The sequence below is a fragment of the Theobroma cacao genome, chromosome 1 (assembly GCF_000208745.1).
Source record: "Theobroma cacao cultivar B97-61/B2 chromosome 1, Criollo_cocoa_genome_V2, whole genome shotgun sequence".
NCBI lineage: Eukaryota > Viridiplantae > Streptophyta > Magnoliopsida > Malvales > Malvaceae > Theobroma > Theobroma cacao.
Genome location: NC_030850.1, coordinates 26,929,747 through 26,948,097, shown reverse-complemented (window position 1 = coordinate 26,948,097; position 18,351 = coordinate 26,929,747). Strand labels below are relative to the sequence as shown.

Sequence of the window (18,351 nt, the reverse complement as noted above, 5' to 3'; positions counted from 1 at the left end):
AGCCTCACATCCGCGTTTCGCAACGAATAACGTGTCAAATCAGACACCCGGCACGTGTAGAAAAACTACTGCTTGGAAATGCGGTTCCACCAACTATATACGTGTCAATTTCCTACTGGCTCTATCTCAACAAAGAAGGACATGCCTATATGATCGCCAAAAGCAGCGAGGGCTCCGTGCTACTGCCCCCAAAAAATGGCGGAGCAAGCTTGTTGCAAATCAAGAGAAGAAGAAGGGAATGGAGAATCGAAAGGCATCAGAGTATGTGGCATGCAATTCGCATACGAATTACAGCCTCCGCTGTTCGTCGATTTCGATGTCGACATCGCTCCTGGATCGCGTTGCCTTCTCGTGGGCGCCAACGGATCTGGTAATCTCAATCGCTTCCAATTCATTTCCTTTTCAGTTTTACCTTCTAACCGAAAGAATTTCCTACAAAAAATTCTAAATTATATTTGTCGTTGTGGACAGGGAAGACGACATTGTTGAAAATTTTAGCTGGAAAGCATATGGTTGGTGGAAGAGATGTTGTGAGAGTGCTAAACCGTTCGGCTTTCCATGACACTCAACTTGTTTGTAGTGGCGATTTAGCTTATTTGGGTGGATCTTGGAGTAAAACTATTGGCTCTGCTGTCAGTAAACTTTCCTAAGCGTCTTTTTTTTTTTCCCAAAAGATTTAAATTCACCGTTTTTGTTTAAAACTTATCCTCAAATTGTTGTTTTACCGTGCCAAACATATGCAGGGGGAGGTTCCATTGCAGGGGGACTTCTCTGCAGAACACATGATATTTGGAGGTGGGTGAATTAGGCTCCGTTTGACCGTTGCTTTCGCTATTTGCTTTTTTGTTCAACTTTGAAATTGATTTGTCTAATTTTACTGTTGGCAGTTGAAGGGATTGATCCTGTGAGGAGAGGAAAATTGATTGAGCTGCTTGATATTGATTTGCAATGGCGAATGCATAAGGTATCTGACGGGCAACGGCGACGAGTCCAAATTTGTATGGGTCTTCTTCATCCTTTCCAGGTATTTTGAAGTTATGAATTTGCCATTTTTATATGAGTAATATCACCAGATGAAGCTGCACGCCATGTATGCTTAATACTATGATTCTAAGATTGATATAAATCAACGAGTGGGTGAATGAAATGATGCCTTGTATACAATCTTGTGACAAACAAAACTTCAACTGCCACCCTCCACTTTAAACACAGGAAAACTGTAGATAAATTTTGTGGCTGCTAACCTGCATAATTACTAGTTTTTCTGATTTGTTGTAGCGACTCAAATTTTTTTCTCAGAACTTGAAATTATCTTTTACTTAATTGCAGGTTCTTTTGCTAGATGAGGTTACGGTGGACCTTGATGTTGTTGCGAGGATGGATCTACTTGATTTCTTTAAGGAGGAATGTGAGCAGGTAGTGACTTCTGTTGTGTGTTATAAGGGATAGAAAATGAGGGATTACGTATGAATAGGCTGCTGGAATAGTCATTTATCTACAATATGTTCAGGAAAAGGATATAACTGTTGATATAGCTTTTCAGTATCTGATACATTTCTTTCTGCTACAATTAGTTAAATTGGCAATTGCATTTTAATTTATACATTGGCTCACTTATCCAATTGCTATCCACGTGTAGAAAATTGATGTTCTCGTACTGTCCAAGTACTCTCATTGATGATTGCATCATCATTACTAAAACCAGTGTGTACTGCTTCATTCTTTAACTAATATTTACTATTATATTTTAGAGAGGAGCCACAATTGTATATGCAACCCATATCTTTGATGGGTTGGAGACATGGGCAACACATCTGGCTTACATCCAAGATGGTGAATTGAAGAGATCTGAGAAGTTGACAGAAGTTAATGAGTTGAAAAGTTCGGAAAATTTGCTTTCTGTTGTTGAGGCCTGGCTTCGCTCTGAAACCAAGTGTGAGAAAAAGAAACCCATCAAAACCCCTGCCCAAGTCCAGAAGGCCTCGCCCTTTGGTATTTCTCCTTTCATGTCATCCAGGCACATGGCATACTATCGTTGATCTCTCTCAATCCAGCAATTTTTCAATAATTTTTTGAAAATCGAAGCCAGAAATACAAGTGGGGAAAGTTTTCTGAGGTCAGCTACTATTGACGTTTGCTCTACCCACTATAGAATAATATACTTGTTAGCTCCATCTTGTCTAATTAATAGGGAATAGCCTTTCTCTCTTTGTGGTAATTCTGTTTAAAAATGATAATGGTGAAGCACATGGTCTGTCTTGGGAAAATAGTGTTGTAATTTATCAACCATTTTGGTAATGGAGTCAATGCTGAACAGGTGCTAGCTTCTGGATCTCGATGGCTACACCAGTGAAGCCCTGATCCAACAATCTGACTTCGGCAGATATTGTTTGCATCATCACCATTTTATTAATGGAAAAAGCTTTGAGTACATTGTAAATATATCTTTTTGAGATTTATAATTAGTTGATACAAATGTTTGGGAAAAATTTTGTTTCCTGACTTTTGGTTTGGTACAATCTTGACAAGAAATTTTTTCTTTTTGCAGCTGTAAGTAAACTTTTAGGCCGTAATTTCTTAGTTTTAGTTGGATTGAAGGGATGACTTTCTTAGTTGCAAAATCTTGAGTTATGGTTCTGACTCTTCTTCTTTGCATGATTTGAGAATGATTAGAGTAAATAATAATGCTAGAAATATTAGAAAGTCTACTTACTGATACAAATGGAGATGGGATATGATGAGGCGATCTGACCTGCAGCTAAAACATGAGTGATTTCCCAGAAAACTTCAAATTCCTCGGTTTGATATGCTACTTGATTTCTTTTTCAATACTCTACTCTGCTTGTGTCATCCTCAACTCCTTTCAAAGGGATGCAAGCTAATGGTTATTATTCTTCAAAAAATTAAGGGAAAAATATATCACTTTTTAAGTTTTAATTGAAATTCTAAGCAGGTCCATTAATTTTTGAAAAGAACATTCCTTCTCAAAAGTATAAATATTATTAACAAATAATATTAAAAGATTAAAATATTTTTTATTAATTTAAAAAATTATTATTATATAATTTTTTTTTAAAAAAATAAAGAGTACTTTTGGTGTTCTCAGTTTATTTTTTTAAAATTAAAAAAAATTAATAAAAATTATATAATAGTAATTTTTAAAATTAATAAATAGTAAAATTGTTCTTTCAATATTATTACGTCATCAAACTAATAAAAATATTAACGGTTAACTAACGGCTAAACTTATGTGCTCAGCAAAACATATTTTTTAAAATGAATTGTCTATTTAGAAAATTGTCAGTATAAGTTGTAATTATTAATTTTATGAATATCTTGGGATAAAAATATTTTCCTATTTTCTTTTAACTTTGCTTGTACTATAAGAAAGTCTCGCGTTAGAATATTTCCTTATTTACAATTTTCTTTACTTGCACACCAAGTAGGTTTAGATTTAGTTGGTTATTATAATTACTTTACTTACACACCAAATAAGTTTAGGTTTAGTTAACTATTATAAATAGCTCCTTATGTAATTTTTTATTTTGTATCAAGTAGTTTAGTTCTATACATAGATCTTCAACATTTTTTACATGGTATCAAAGTTGTTCTAATCCAAAAAGAACTCTTTAACGCGAATCTCGTATTCTAAAACTTATACTCAAAAAATCGCCACAATATTTTTTTTCTTATATTGATCTGAAATTATATGGCAAAAACCAATTCCATTGTTCTAACCAAACCAATCAATTCCATAGTTCCAATCGTACCAGGCAACCCAACACCACCAATTATTGTCCACCAAGATAATTCTGTGTTTCTTACTAATATTACATTGAATGAGACAAATTACTCATTATGGTTTCAACTCATAAAGATGAGCGTTGGCGCTCAAACAAAACTGGATATATCATCGGAGAAGAAAAAAAATTTGCACCCCAAAATCCTAATCTTGGAACATGGATTAATAAAGATCACAAAATGAAAAGTTAGCTTATTGACTCAATGAGTCAATCACTAATGCAACGGTTTATTCGTCTTCCCACAACCAATGAGATATAGGAAGCTATATCGAAAATCTTCTATGATGGATTGGATGAGACCTGTATTTTTCTAAGTGGACTTGATTCTAAATTTGATCAGGTCTGTGGAGAAATCTTACGAAAAGATTCAAAACTTGATTTGGAAAGCACGTATACATATGTCAGGAGAGAATATAAACAAAGACAGACAATGGGAGGCTCTCGTACGAATCTTGAAAACACGGTTATGCTAGCCAACCAAACTCGACATGGACCATCGTCTAGCTCCTTCAAAAATCGAAGAAATCAATCAATCAGAAAATTTGACATTCTGGTATGTATTCATTTTGGTGAAGCAGGTCATTCGAAACAATGATGTTATGAAATCATTGGCTATCCTAAGTGGTGGGACTTCATAAAGAAACCTAGAAAGAAGATTGCAAGGAAAGCCATTGTGACATCCACGAAAGAAAATAAATCGAAGCCTACAACAAACGTTACAAACAAATTGTAGCCTACGACAAGCATTGTTCACTCAGGTATGGGTGGTAAGGCATCGATATTCTCTGCAACTTCTAAGAATAACACATGGATTACTAATACAGGTGCATCTAACCATATGACTAAGGACTTTAGTCAGTTACGATCAATCCTCATTTTTTCTCAATCTATTATCTCCATAGTTAATGGTAGTACATGTCTTATTATCGAATAGGGATTTGTCATATTATCCAATACTCTTACATTGGATACAGTTCTTATTGTTCCATCCCTTAAATGTAATCTTTTGTCTGTTAGCCAAATTACCTTTACTCTTGATTGCACTGTAACTTTTGGGCCCTTATTTTGCATTGTTCAAGACATTCTGACACGAAATATTCTTGGTTATGGTGTTAAGCGAGACAAACTCTACTATTTGGAGTTAACAGAAAGTGGGAGATAGAAATTCAACAAGGCGAATCTAACTAGTAGCAAAGACAAAGCTCGAGCGACTATATGGTTATGGCACCGAAGATTGAGACATCTTTCTTTCGGTTATTTTAGGAAGTTATAACCACATTTATTTTCAGGTCTGAATGATTTGGATTTTCATTGTGACATTTGCGAACTAGCTAAGAGCCATTGTATTTCTAATCCACCAAGTTTGAGTAAAAGTTCAGAACCTTTTGTGATTATTCAGTCTAATGTTTAGGGTCTTATAAAATTCCTTCTATTTCTAGAGCTCGTTACTTTGTTACATTTATTGACGAATGTACTAGAATGGTTTGGGTATCTTTGCTTCAAAATAAAAGTGATATATGCACAATATTTCAGAAATTTTATACTACGGTGGGCACTCATTACCAGAAGTAAATCCGTGCTCTATAAACGGACAATGGTACTAAGTATGACGGATCTCTTGACAAATTTTTGAGCCTTCATGGGATTTGTTATCAAACTTTTTGTACGTATAAACCACGACAAAATGGTTTAGCGGAGAAGAAGAATAGACAGATATTGGAAATGGTTTATGCCTCTCTCTTTGGCATGAACATGCCGCAATTTTATTTGGAAAAAGCTGTAATATCTGTTACCTGCCTTATTAACCGAATATCTTCTCGAGTAATAGACTTTCAAACCCCTCAATAAAAAATGCGATTTTTACTTTCGATTACCCACCTTCCTAATCTTGAACCACGAGTTTTTGGTTGCACTGTATATGGTCACATTCCTAAAAACTTACAAAATAAACTTGATCCATGTGCAAAACGATGTGTCTTTGTTGGCTATTTTGATTTTAGAAAAGGTATAAGTGTTATGGCCTTCAAACCTGTAAATTACATGTAACCTTAGATTTTTTTTTTTTGTGAATTAGAGCCTCATTATTCAGGGGGAGTTTCTGGACCTTCTCTTCAAGGGGAAAGCTCTAGTGAAGAAAATGTGTTACAACAAGTGGTGGAGGATAGGAGTTTATGAAGTTAGAGAAAACGGATGAACGTTTTGGGAAAAGTATTCAACAAAGTTTTGATAATATTCTTGAAATTGAGAATGAGTTAGTTCTTCTTGTAAATGAATCTTGTGATTCTGTCATAGAGTCCTCAGAATTGCCCATGCCTACGCCTACACCATTAACTGAAAAATCAACCCAGAATGTTCTCCCTTAAGTAATTCTGAATCTCATATATGATGAATCTCATGTAATTTTGAATCTCATATTTGATGAGACCTATGAAACACATGTTCCTATAGAAAGGATAGTTTCTAAATATCCACAAAGATAGAATAAAAGAGTCTTAAAGGAACAATATGAACCTGATCCTAAAGCTAAGGTCAAATACCTAATTATCAACAATGTGTCCTCCCATAGATTGTCTGAATCGTATGTACTTGTTATTAATCAATTATCCACTATGTCTATTCCTAGTAGTTTGTAGGATGCATTAAAAAATTTGAAATAAATCAAGGCGATGAACAAAAAAAAATGGAGGCTTTGCAAAAAAATGCTACTTGGGAACTGGTTCTCTTACTAGAAAGAAAGAAGATGATTGGATGTAGATGGGTATTTATTGTGAAACTCAAAGCAGATAGCAACATTGACAGATATAAAGCAAGGTTAGTTGCAAAAGGGTATAAGTAGAGGTATGGGGTGGATTATCAAGACATTTTTGCACTAGTAGCCAAGATCAATACAATTCGCATTCTCATATCTATAACAACAAATTGAGATTGGCCTTTACAAGAATTTGATGTTAAAAATGCTTTTCTCAATGGAGACTTAGAGGAAGAGGTCTACATGGAGTTACCACTTATAATTAAACATAGTTCTTTGTGTAAAAGGAAAGTTTGTAAACTGCAGAAGTCATTATATGGGCTGAAACAATAACCTAGAGCTTAGTTTGGGAGGCTTTCTTTAATAATGAAAGCATTTGGTTATAAGCAAAGTAACTCAAATCATACTTTATTTATAAAACACAACGAAGGGAAGGTAGTAGCTTTAATCATGTATGTCAATGATATGGTCTTGATAGAAGATGACCCAAGCGAAATGAAAGCATTATGGGAATATTTGGTTGCTAAATTTGAAATGAAGGATTTAAGGCAATTAAATATTTCTTAGGGATTAAGGTTGCAAGATCGAAACAGGGGATTTTCCTTTCGCAACAAAAATATATGCTAGATCTCTTAATCGAAACTGGAATGCTTGCTTGCAAACCAGCAGATACGCCCATAGAGATGAATCATAAGCTTGAAATTTTTCCAGATCAAGTTCCACCAGACAAGGGTTGTTATCAGCGATTAGTTGGAAAATTAATTTATTTGTCACATATAAGATCATATATGGCTTATGCTGTAAGTGTCATAAGTCAATTTATACATGCACCAAGTGAAGAACATATGAAAGCAGTATATCGAATCTTAAGATACTTAAAGATTTCTCCAAGCAAAGGTTTGTTGTTCTTGAAAAATGGCGTCTCTTATATTTAAAGATTTACGGATTCTGACTGGGAAGGTGATTAAACAACCAGAAGATCTACATCTAGTTATTTACTTTCGTGGAAGGTAATCTTGTCACTTAAAAAGGTAAGAAGCAAAAGGTTGTAGCAAGATCAAGTGCAAAAGTTAAATTTCGAGGTATGGCTCATGGTGTATGCGAATTATTGTGGATAGGGAGTATTCGCAAGAGTTGGGCATTGAATATGCAAAACCTATGAATCTTTATTGTGATAATAAGTCAACCATTGAAATTGCACAAAATCTTGTCCAACATGATCGCACCAAGCATGTTGAAATTGATCAACATTTCATCATGGAGAACTTTGATAAAAAAATTATACAATTTCCATTTGTCCAATTTGAAGGTCAGTTAGTTGATATTCTCATGAAAGCAGTTTCAGAGAAAGTGTTCCATGGTATAATTGACAAGTTGGACCTAATTGATGTCTATGCTCCAACTTAAGGGAGAGTGTCAGTATAAGTAGTAATTATTAATTTTAGGAATACCTTAGAGTGAATATTTCTCTATTTTCTTTTTTTTTTGTACTCCAAGAAAATTTAGGGTTAAAATACTTCCTTATTTACTATTTTCTTTACTTGCACTCCTAGTAGGTTTAGGTTTAGTTGGCTATTATAACTTTACTTGCACACCAAGTAAGTTTATGTTTAGTTAGCTATTATAAATAGCTCCTTATGTAATTCTTTATTTTATATCAAGCAGTTTAGTTTTTTGCTTAGATCTTGAATATTTTCTACAAAAATTAATAAACTCATTTGAAATTTTAATTAAATCGTAGAGGTGACATATTTTACCCAAAAATGAAACTACCATTGGACAGAACCAAAGAAGCCTCCTCAAAAGTAAAGAATAAGGCATATGCTTACTGTTGCAGGCTCATCTTCCATTGGAGATTAACTTTGCATCTGAATTAATTTCACCTTAGGTAAATACCCTGAAGGTTGGTAGAAACTTTTTTTACCTCTTTATTTTGAAACATACCTTCTTATCCTCCTTTTGGTAGAAAATACAATTCCTTTAACAAATAATAATAATAATAAAAGCTATAAAAAAGAAAGCAAAAAGAAAGAAGAAAAGAAATAAAATTCATGAAAAAATAAATAAAAAGGAGAGCGTATTTATCTTTTCATTTAAAGTTAACTTGGTAATTAACAGCATTGTATTTTTAGGGAATAAATGTATTTTCAATGAAATCTTATGAAGTAAAAAGGAATATTTCAAACAAATGAGAGCACGTACATTATCAACCAAAGGCCTTTTCATAGTCTTGAGTGTTGATAGAGCTTAATGTTTTCTTCGAAATTTTAGGCTATTCATTTGTAAGAGGTTTTGGTTTTGGAGCACAAGTGTAGTAGATGTCAAGAGAGAGCAGCATCCTTAAATGCCACGAAACAGGGCATTAGACGGCTAGGATATGCTAACTAGTTTGTTCAAGTGCTAATGCCTAATAAGAATTTAAGGTCGAATTTGGCCTTTACCAAAAAGAGATGAGAGGTTACGAGAAAGGGAAGGCATAGTTATTATTATGTTGCTCCAGCATGCAATTAGGGAAAAGAAAGAAACTTGCAAGCATGGCTAACAAGGTGAAAAAGAAGACAGCATTTGTCTTACTCATCTCAACTGTTGGTTGCAGTGATATTTTATGATAGCAATGCTTCTCCGACTCCCCCACTCAACCACCTACTCAACTCAACAGCAACACTTGCCACCCCCAAGCTCAACTCTATTTCACATCATTTGTCCATTTTCCATGTCCCTCCTGCTGGAACTAACGAACTAACGACTTACACCCATTACAAGATAATCAACCTTGTTAACAATAACAAAACCTACTTCCTCTCACTATCTTTGTTGTCTCTTCTTGTATGCTTTGGTTGCATAATTTCTTTTTTTTAATATAATGATAAAATAAGTGCTGAAATTATGATAAAATTTTTACTTAAAATTCTTATTCTTTTATCTATATCAATTGAATTCTCAATTTATTATTTAGTGCCCAATGAAACCCAATTTGGTTGAAAAATGTTGGCATGACTAATGGTTTGATCAACTCACACTTGCTCAAAAAGGTTATGCCAGTAATCATGTTCATTGTTTTCTATCTAAACTGAATTCATTTGACATGAAATAATAAATTGAGAGCTCAATTGACACAAATAAAAATAAATAAATACTTAAGTGAAAATTTTAAATAATTCAAGAGCATATTTTATCATCATGCCAATTTTCTTTTCGATGATGCATGATCACAGCTTAGGTGCCCTTCTAACACTTGAACACATCAAAATACTTAGTGACAATAATTAAGTCAAAGTTACATTGTATTTTACACTTGTGAGACACTTTAATATATATATATATATATATATTTGAGCATAGAATTTGGATGGATATATTGATACCCAGAACAAACATGTAGTGACTAGTTGAGACAATACGAGAGACATTCCTATAATCTATATGCCTAAATTTGTGGATTGGTGACGTAAGCGCGGATTTGGTTAGTTGGCGGTGCAAGGAAAAGGTTGGAAGGTGGGTGACTTGGCCTGGCTTCTTTACACAGCTCTTATTTGCTTTTGATGCCTACTCAATAAATAGACCAAGGATGGTCCCATGATGCCCTTCCTGCAAGAAACCGCTCAGCCAAATCCGTTACTTTTCCCAATTCTGATCCAACCAAAAAAATTTAAAAAAAAAAGAAAAAAAAAAGGCTAAAACATTGAAACTTTATAACTAGCTTAATGTATTAGAGGTTAACCAACCCACTAACAGGCTAATCCCGTAATCCGAGGAGCCATCAATTTTATGTTAAAATCCTGATAAATCATGATTTCGTCAGTTCAATTAAAAAAGAAGATCATTTCAACAGTCAAAAGAAGGGTAAAATATTTTCATATTTTTAAGTTTTAATTAAAATTGTAAACGAGTTCATTAGTTTTTAAAATAAACACTTCATCGTAAAAATTTAAATACCGTTAACACATATTATGAAAAAATTAAAATATATTTTTTATTAATTTAAAAAATTATTATTATATTTTTAAAAAAATAAAAAAGGAGCACCTATTGGGAAGTATGATAGTGCTTTTTTTTAAATAATAATTAATAAAAAATATATAATAATAATTTTAAAAATTAATAAAGAGTAAAATTATTATTTGAATAGTATCACGTCATCAAACTAATAAAAATAATAACGATTGATTAACGATTGAATTTATATGTCTAACGAAAGATATTTTTTTAAAAATAAAGTATTCATTTCAAAAATTAATAAACTTATTTAAAATTTTGATTAAAACTTACGAGTGGAAAAACAATAATTTAAAAATAACCACAAATTGAGAATCGTCTACTCTTTTATAGCACTAATACTACAAAGTTATCAATATATTCAAATTTCTTAATATATATATATATATATATATAAGCCTTTTAGGTACAATTTTGGTTGAGTTTAATCAATTAGAATCACACCAAATCATAATCCCAATCATTTGCTCTGGTTAACAAATTATTGAACAACTTTTGAATTATTAAAAGTACAATGTATCCCAATATATTTACTGCTACATTTTGAATATTCCAACATTAATCAAAGCACAAAAGTGGAGAAGAAAATATTCCAACATGCTATAAGATCATAATTGAAACTTGAGTAGCCACTCTAAAAATATATTTAAAAAAAACTTAAAATTGATTTTAATTTTTTGAATCAAATAAATTTTTACATTTAACAAAATAATATCTGTCATTAATAAAAACATTACATATTTTTTTGAAAGATGATATTGAATGATGAGATGATCTTGTGATTTATTATACTTTTTATTTTAATGCTACGTCACTTTTACGAAAATAAAAAATAAAAAATTATATTTTAATTAAAAATAAATAATTGTAAGAATTTATTTAATTTAAAATAAAAATAATAAAGTTTAATTGAAAAAAATAAAAAATATTTTATTTAAATTTTACGGAATAGAATAGGGATTTTTTAACGTATTATACTATCAATTTACTTGGAAAAAGAAAAAAAAAAAAACCTATATAACATGAGGGGTCTGCAGTGAGAATACAAAAGAGAGAATCACGCGCGCGACAAGAAAACGGAAAACCTTTCTTTCTTCCTTCCCTTTCTCTGATTCTGATACAAATTTTCTGTTTCCCATGCGCATTTTCTTTTGGAAAAAATAAATAAAACGAGGCGAAATAGCCGCGAGCGCTTTTCGCGAATTGTATTGTCTCACGCAAACTACGCGGCAGCGCGCATTTCTTAGCTTTGCTTAACTTTCCTTTTTATTTTTTTCAAAAAATGAGAATCTGTGTTTTTTTTTTTGGTGAAGTATTTAGGATTGAAATGCAAAATGCGGGGGGATTTTGTTTAGGTGAAGTTTGATTAGAGGGATGGATTCGGCGAGGAGTTGGTTTTTGAAGCTACAGCCGAGGGATAAGATGAGGGCTTCCACGAGGAGGAAGGGGCCCTCGGCCAGCGGTGAAGGAGGAGGAGAAGGGAATGACGAAGCGAATATGGACGAAGAGGCTCTCTCCAATGTCACCAAACAAAAGGTCGCCGCTGCCAAGCAGTACATTGAGAATCATTACAAGGAACAAATGAAGAATCTGCAAGAAAGAAGAGAGCGGTACGCCTCCCTTCGTCCCTCTATCTTCCTATCTAATCTCATGCTTAAATTTTTTAAATTATCCTTTATTTTTGATAAGCGAGGATATTTGTGTAACGTTGAAGATGTCTAAAATAATATTGAATCTGACTCTTGGTTGTATGCTTTAATCTGAGTACTAATTAATGAGATATAATTGATTTGTAGTCATTGTACTTAGTATCACTTGCTTGCCCCTATAATTAACTGAATTACTCTAAGACGACTCCACCTTTTAAACGGTACGAGTTTGTTGCAGCTAGAGTCAGAATAAGCAGGGAATGGCCCCTTTAGGTGCGGATTTTATAATGATGTTTGATATTGAGAATTTTATTACAATATGCTGAACTTTGGTAGATTTATTATCTTCATTTAAACGGAATCCATTTTCTGATAATTCTTTTTATAATAGACGGACGATCCTGGAAAAGAAGTTGGCAGATGCTGACGTCTCTGAGGAAGATCAAAATAACTTAATAAAGTTCTTGGAGAAAAAGGAAACCGAATACATGCGCCTTCAGAGGCATAAAATGGGTGTTGATGACTTTGAATTATTAACTATGATTGGCAAGGGTGCATTCGGAGAGGTATACTTCTTTATTGTGTCAACTGTCATATATCATGTTCTGTTTGTCTTTGTGCTAGTGTTACTGATGCTATAGGCTACTCAGTTTCCCTTTTATCCAATAAAATTTGATCTTTTGAATTACTTGAAATTTGCTTTATGGTGCAGGTTAGAGTTTGTAGGGAAAAGACAACAGGCCATATATATGCTATGAAGAAGCTTAAAAAATCAGAAATGCTGCGTAGAGGCCAGGCATGCATACATTCTAACCATGTGGTATTATTGAGGTTTTGTAACGCTATATTCATTCAGATGTTTCTATCTTATTTTAGGTTGAGCATGTGAAAGCTGAAAGGAACCTGCTTGCAGAAGTTGACAGCAATTGCATTGTCAAACTCTACTGTTCTTTCCAAGATGAGGAGTTCCTTTATCTTATAATGGAATATCTACCTGGTGGAGATATGATGACGTTACTTATGAGAAAGGATATCTTGACTGAAGATGAAGCTAGATTTTATGTTGCAGAGACAGTTTTGGCTATTGAATCTATCCACAAGCACAATTATATTCATAGGTTAGTATACAGACAAAATGAATAGGTGTATTTTTTTGAGACGTAAGGTTAAACTTTCAAGTTTTAAATGTTGCAGGGATATCAAGCCTGACAACTTGCTATTGGATAGATATGGACACTTGAGATTGTCAGATTTTGGACTATGTAAACCTTTAGATTGCAGTACTCTCCAAGAACATGATTTTTCGGTAGGAGGCAACATTAATGGGGTTACACAGAATGATGAACGCCCATCAGCTCCAAAACGAACACAGCAAGAGCAACTACAGCATTGGCAAAAGAATCGGAGAATGCTTGTAAGTTCTCAGCCATTATTTCTCTACTTTCATATCTATCTCTCTAGATCTCATGCTATAAATGTGTCATAAATTAATGTTATATATTGATGGCTCGGAGGTTTGTTGACCTTGTTTGGTGAATTGAAGATGGTCTCATATATGCATCTTTTCACTTGTGGGCTGACTAAATGAAACATATTGGAACCCACATAGCTTTTGTCTCAGCATATTTGTAAATAGTTTTGTTTCTGTCTACATTTGTTTGTTTGTGTTTTAAAAGTATTGGTTATGAGCTTTTGATAGAACTCAGCTGTGACTGTTAGATTCATCTTTTATTGCGATTGGCAAATATTTGGATTTTGCAGGCTTATTCTACTGTTGGTACTCCCGATTATATAGCTCCAGAAGTCCTCTTGAAGAAAGGTTATGGAATGGAATGTGATTGGTGAGTAGTTGTGCATGTTGAGATGAAATCCCATTTTGTTTCACATACTAATCTCTTTTTGTTTGTTTGACATAGCAATTGAAATTATAACTGTTTACTTTAAAAACTGAATTGATTATGTCTAGTTGCTGGTTTTAGGATCTTTCATTTTTAAGTATTTTATATAGAATGGTGACTTCATTTTGAAAGATTAACTTGTATCTCTCAATAACATCTGGTGAATTAAAGTGATCTTGTCTTCAGAGGATGCCTATAATGCCCTAATTTCTTGTAGAGTATTATAGATAGTTGTGACTGATGATAATTGTTTTCCATAGGTGGTCACTTGGTGCCATTATGTATGAAATGCTTGTGGGATATCCACCATTTTATTCGGATGATCCAATGTCAACTTGTAGGAAGGTAACGTGAGAAATATTGCCAATTGATGTTATGTACTTATTCTCTAAGTCATCTCTTATTTTTTTTCTGGATCCTACTTGTGTTATCTTTGTTTTTACATTTCCGTTTTTTATTTGAAGAACAGTTAATTGGTCTTGATTATGGTGAGGCAGTGATGTGAAAAGGAATTGCCCTCCAACAATTTAAAATTGCTGTTTTTCTTGTAACATTTTCTTGGCATAATGCTTCAAAAATTCTTGAATTATTCAAAAAGATTCAAATAAGTCTTTATTTTTTTATTATGTTCAATCAAACCTCTATATTTCTATTTTAAGCCAACTAGGCCTTTATAATTAGTGGTTGACTAACTGTCATTAGTCAAAATACTACTTGTCATTTTATACCCACGTGGCACTAGCATAGAAGGTGAAGATACCATGTGACTATGTCATCATACTATATTAGTATGTCACGTTATCATCAACTATGACACATCAGCATGTCACGTTTTATTGCCTTGTGGCATATATAAAATGACAAGTGACGTTTTAGCTAACAACAATTAGTTACTTGTTAGTCATAAGTGCTTATTTCGTTCAAAATAAAAATACAAGAGCTTGATTGAATGCAATAAAAGAATAAAGTTTTATTTAAATTTTGTTAAATAGTTTTGGGGCTTTTTTAAAGTATTATGTTTTTTTTTTTTACTTTTTGTTTATGTGCTGTTATTCTGGAATCTTTACAAAACTTTCTCCACTTTCTTCTGTTCGTAAGGCAGCTTCAAGTGTAATCCTTTTTTCAGCTGCGTAACAGCTATCTGTTTTAGTAAAATGAATGAATTGATGAAGGGAAAGGAGTATATGAAGAAGTTTCATTTGTCTAATACTGTTGTCAATTTTTTTTCCTTACATAGATAGTAAACTGGAGAACTCATCTTAAGTTTCCTGAAGAAGCAAAGTTATCTGCAGAGGCAAAAGACTTGATTAGCAGACTCTTGTGCAATGTCAATCAGAGACTAGGATCAAAAGGGGCAGGTGAAATTAAGGTGTTTCTTTGTTTGTGTCCTATTCTAGATTCTTGGATTTGCTCCTTAAACTTGTTTCAGATAAAGGAGATTATCTTGCTACTTTTTTACTTCTCTAGGACCACCCATGGTTTCAAGGTGTGGACTGGGATAGGATATATCAAATGGATGCTGCTTTTATTCCTGAGGTTAATGATGAGCTAGATACTCAAAATTTTGAAAAGTTTGAGGAGGTATTGATATCCCTGAAATTTTGGAATTCTGAAGTGCAGATTATTTTGGGATGTTTTGGCATTCATAATGTTTGTTTTATGTTTGCTTATTTTTACTTGTGCAGTCTGAGAACCAGAGTCAAACACAAGCAAAAACAGGTCCGTGGAGGAAGGTAAGCTTCCAGTAGTTATTGTATGGTATTCAACTCATCAGTCCATTGCAGTCAGTCTGCTGTTAGCTGCAAGTGACAAAGTTGTCATTCTTTCGTTTAGCTCTCTAGAATGACCATTTTGTCTGAACTAAGATTTTCTAATTAGATGCAGCAGCAGCCATAACAAAGGATTTCTATTGTTATTGTTATTATTATATAATGGTTTTTGCATGAGTACTGTACAAATGATGTTTGAGGTGCTTCAAACAGCTCATGCAGTTCTGGCTGGCATTAGGGGGGTGGCGTTGGCGCCGGGGGNGGCGTGGTTGTGTTCTTTACTCTTTAAGGTGTAAGGGTGTGGTAATGTTATTTATGTGAGTGATAGTGAGGAAATAATTTAATTAAGGAACAATATTCGGTACCATGAGTATTTTAGAGTTTCCCTTAACTGATAGCAGAAGCTTCAAAAGTACAATTTTGATTTTTAAAAGTTCACAGAGGGCTTTATTATAATTTCTGGGAGTCTTCCATGAATGTACATTTCCTGATTTTGTGCTTCTTAATCCTAACATGTCATGGAAATGTGTTTCATATGCTAATGGTTCATGACATAACTATTTTTTCTTGATCAACCCATCCCCCCTTCCCCCACCCTCCCACCACACCACCACAACCACCCCCCCTTGGAAAAAAAAATTCCCTTTTAATTTTCCCAATCCCTACTCTACAATTTTTTTTTTCTAAGTTTTTCCTCAATTTTCTCCATGTTGCAGATGCTTTCATCAAAGGACATCAATTTTGTGGGGTACACATACAAAAATTTTGAAATTGTCAATGGTTATCAAGTGCCTGGGATGGGTATTCTTCTTCCTCCACTATATGTTGGAATTATGTAGGTTACACATGCCTGGTATGGGTTTCAGAATCATGTGTTAGAATGCCCCTCTGGCCAGTCTTTCAAGTCTTCAAGATTCTCTGGCCAAAAACAAAAGTCTTCAAGTTACTAAAGCCTCATATAATCATTATTATGTTGTATAAGCTGTGTCTGACTAAGAATGGGTGCATTGTTGTGTTTGTCTGAATAATGCATCTGAACTTTATAGCTTGATTGTGCTGTATGTGGAACAGAGTTGTTTTAGTTATTTGCACTAAAAGATTTATCCCCAATCACTGAATTTAAGGGTTATTGGTTTAGATTCTTGGGGACTGCGAGTGGAATGGTTTGTTATATTGCTATAATTTCATTTGGGTTAAATGGTCAAATGGCCAACCCAGAATAACTGGGAACTACAGCATAATCTATCTAGCCTGTTTTGATTTATTGTTGGTATTACATAATGCTACCAGCACAAATTTTCTACTATTTGTTAGTATTTTGACTTGGGAAGTTACCTTTATAAGATGACAGTTTCTTTCTCTTTGTAGCTGAGTTGAAGAAGAAGAACACGAAACCAAGGAGGCCGTCGATCAAGTCACTTTTTGGTAGTTTTACTTTTTCCTTATTATACTTCATATGTTGTTGATTGTACATTCGCAGACATATTCCTGACTGTCTTAGCATATATGAATTTTCTATTTAATTCACTTGACATAGAGGGTGAGTCAGAGTCATCAGATACTTCAGACTCGACTACTAGTGATCAGCCTGTTCAAGGGAGCTTTTTGAATCTGTTGCCTCCCCAACTGGAAGCCACTGAAAAGCAGTGTGGATCCCAGTAACTCGGCCCATCTTTCGGACTGTTAGAAGACAAGTTCGTCTGCGGGTCACTAACCAATCACATTCTGACACTCAAACGGCGTTTTTCCATGACACCTTTTACATTTGGATATGTTTGTGGCTGTATCTGCAGGAACTTCAGGTTTGATAGAACAGCTTAAGGCTTAGATGCCAAGGAAAGCTACTGCTTATCAATGTTGACTTGGGCAAGAGTGGATTAAAGTTTTATTTGTTTCTTCTTTTAAAATAAAGATCAAAACAAACAGGGAGTATAGAAAAGGAAAAAGAAAAAGAAGGGAGTGTGAGGAGTAACTACTGATTCATTCTCTAATGATAGGTGTAAAATATTTTCTTCTTTAGTAGTGTCAAAAGCAGCAAAATGTTGTACAAAGACACTCTTTTAATTTATACCATCATGTATGCATGCATTACTTGCTATGTGTTAACAGTTAGCAGATTTAAACGCTCACACTGCTCTCTATTCGTATCTAATCCTTGAACTGTTTATGTTCACCCTTAACCTTTTAATGCCCAGTTTCTTCATGTGTTGAAGTTTTGAATGCCTTGATAGATGGTTTGAACGTTGAAGAGGTTAGCCTATAGATACTGCCGCAGGCCAGCAGATATTAACAGATTGTTTTGCTCCCAAACTTCCCTAAGCCCCAGGGGCCAGGACCCGGAGGGACCAAATCTTTATGTTGTGTGTTTTTTCTTGGTATAGAAAATGGGTGCAGATACGGTCTAAGGAGCATTGCCCCCTTACCCTTTGACTACCTAGAGGAGAGGAGTAAGTTCAATCCCACCAAGTGGTCATATGGTATGGCTCG

The 18,351-nt window shown here is 33.8% G+C and overlaps 2 protein-coding genes across 6 annotated transcripts; both read left to right on the top strand.

The window, feature by feature from the left end:
• LOC18613115 (ABC transporter I family member 21) lies at positions 149 to 2,612 on the top strand. 2 transcript variants are annotated; one of them, XR_001929147.1, is made up of 7 exons: positions 149 to 370; positions 472 to 632; positions 744 to 795; positions 888 to 1,024; positions 1,330 to 1,416; positions 1,752 to 2,116; positions 2,318 to 2,442. XR_001929147.1 is itself a non-coding variant. In XM_018126420.1 (6 exons), the coding sequence occupies exons 1-6, from the start codon at positions 196 to 198 to the stop codon at positions 2,037 to 2,039; spliced, it is 900 nt and encodes a 299-aa protein (XP_017981909.1). In that variant the 5' UTR covers positions 149 to 195; the 3' UTR covers positions 2,040 to 2,612. The 2 variants fall into 2 exon arrangements, 1 of the variants encoding a protein (XP_017981909.1); XM_018126420.1 differs by having other exon boundaries at positions 1,752 to 2,612.
• LOC18613112 (serine/threonine-protein kinase 38-like) lies at positions 11,601 to 17,955 on the top strand. 4 transcript variants are annotated; one of them, XM_007050180.2, is made up of 14 exons: positions 11,601 to 11,777; positions 11,904 to 12,158; positions 12,589 to 12,763; positions 12,910 to 12,993; positions 13,074 to 13,315; positions 13,392 to 13,611; positions 13,959 to 14,038; positions 14,356 to 14,440; positions 15,333 to 15,464; positions 15,563 to 15,676; positions 15,781 to 15,828; positions 16,581 to 16,665; positions 17,233 to 17,289; positions 17,402 to 17,955. In XM_007050180.2, exons 2-14 carry the CDS (start codon positions 11,923 to 11,925, stop codon positions 17,524 to 17,526), a joined length of 1,683 nt encoding a protein of 560 aa, XP_007050242.2. In that variant the 5' UTR covers positions 11,601 to 11,777; positions 11,904 to 11,922; the 3' UTR covers positions 17,527 to 17,955. The 4 variants fall into 4 exon arrangements, with proteins under 4 accessions (XP_007050242.2, XP_017972526.1, XP_017972607.1 ...); XM_018117037.1 differs by lacking the exon at positions 11,601 to 11,777 and having other exon boundaries at positions 11,862 to 12,158; positions 17,658 to 17,955; XM_018117118.1 differs by lacking the exons at positions 11,601 to 11,777; positions 16,581 to 16,665 and having other exon boundaries at positions 11,862 to 12,158; positions 17,658 to 17,672.

Excerpts from the sequence above, each read along its gene's own strand:
- LOC18613115 (XM_018126420.1), top strand. The coding sequence starts at position 196 with ATGGCGGAGCAAGCTTGTTGCAAATCAAGAGAAGAAGAAGGGAATGGA. Across the intron at positions 633-743 it reads GTAAAACTATTGGCTCTGCT|GGGGAGGTTCCATTGCAGGG; the intron begins GTCAGTAAACTT and ends AAACATATGCAG. Across the intron at positions 1,417-1,751 it reads TTAAGGAGGAATGTGAGCAG|AGAGGAGCCACAATTGTATA; the intron begins GTAGTGACTTCT and ends ATTATATTTTAG.
- LOC18613112 (XM_007050180.2), top strand. The coding sequence starts at position 11,923 with ATGGATTCGGCGAGGAGTTGGTTTTTGAAGCTACAGCCGAGGGATAAG. Across the intron at positions 12,159-12,588 it reads CTGCAAGAAAGAAGAGAGCG|ACGGACGATCCTGGAAAAGA; the intron begins GTACGCCTCCCT and ends TTTTTATAATAG. Across the intron at positions 16,666-17,232 it reads TTATCAAGTGCCTGGGATGG|CTGAGTTGAAGAAGAAGAAC; the intron begins GTATTCTTCTTC and ends TTCTCTTTGTAG.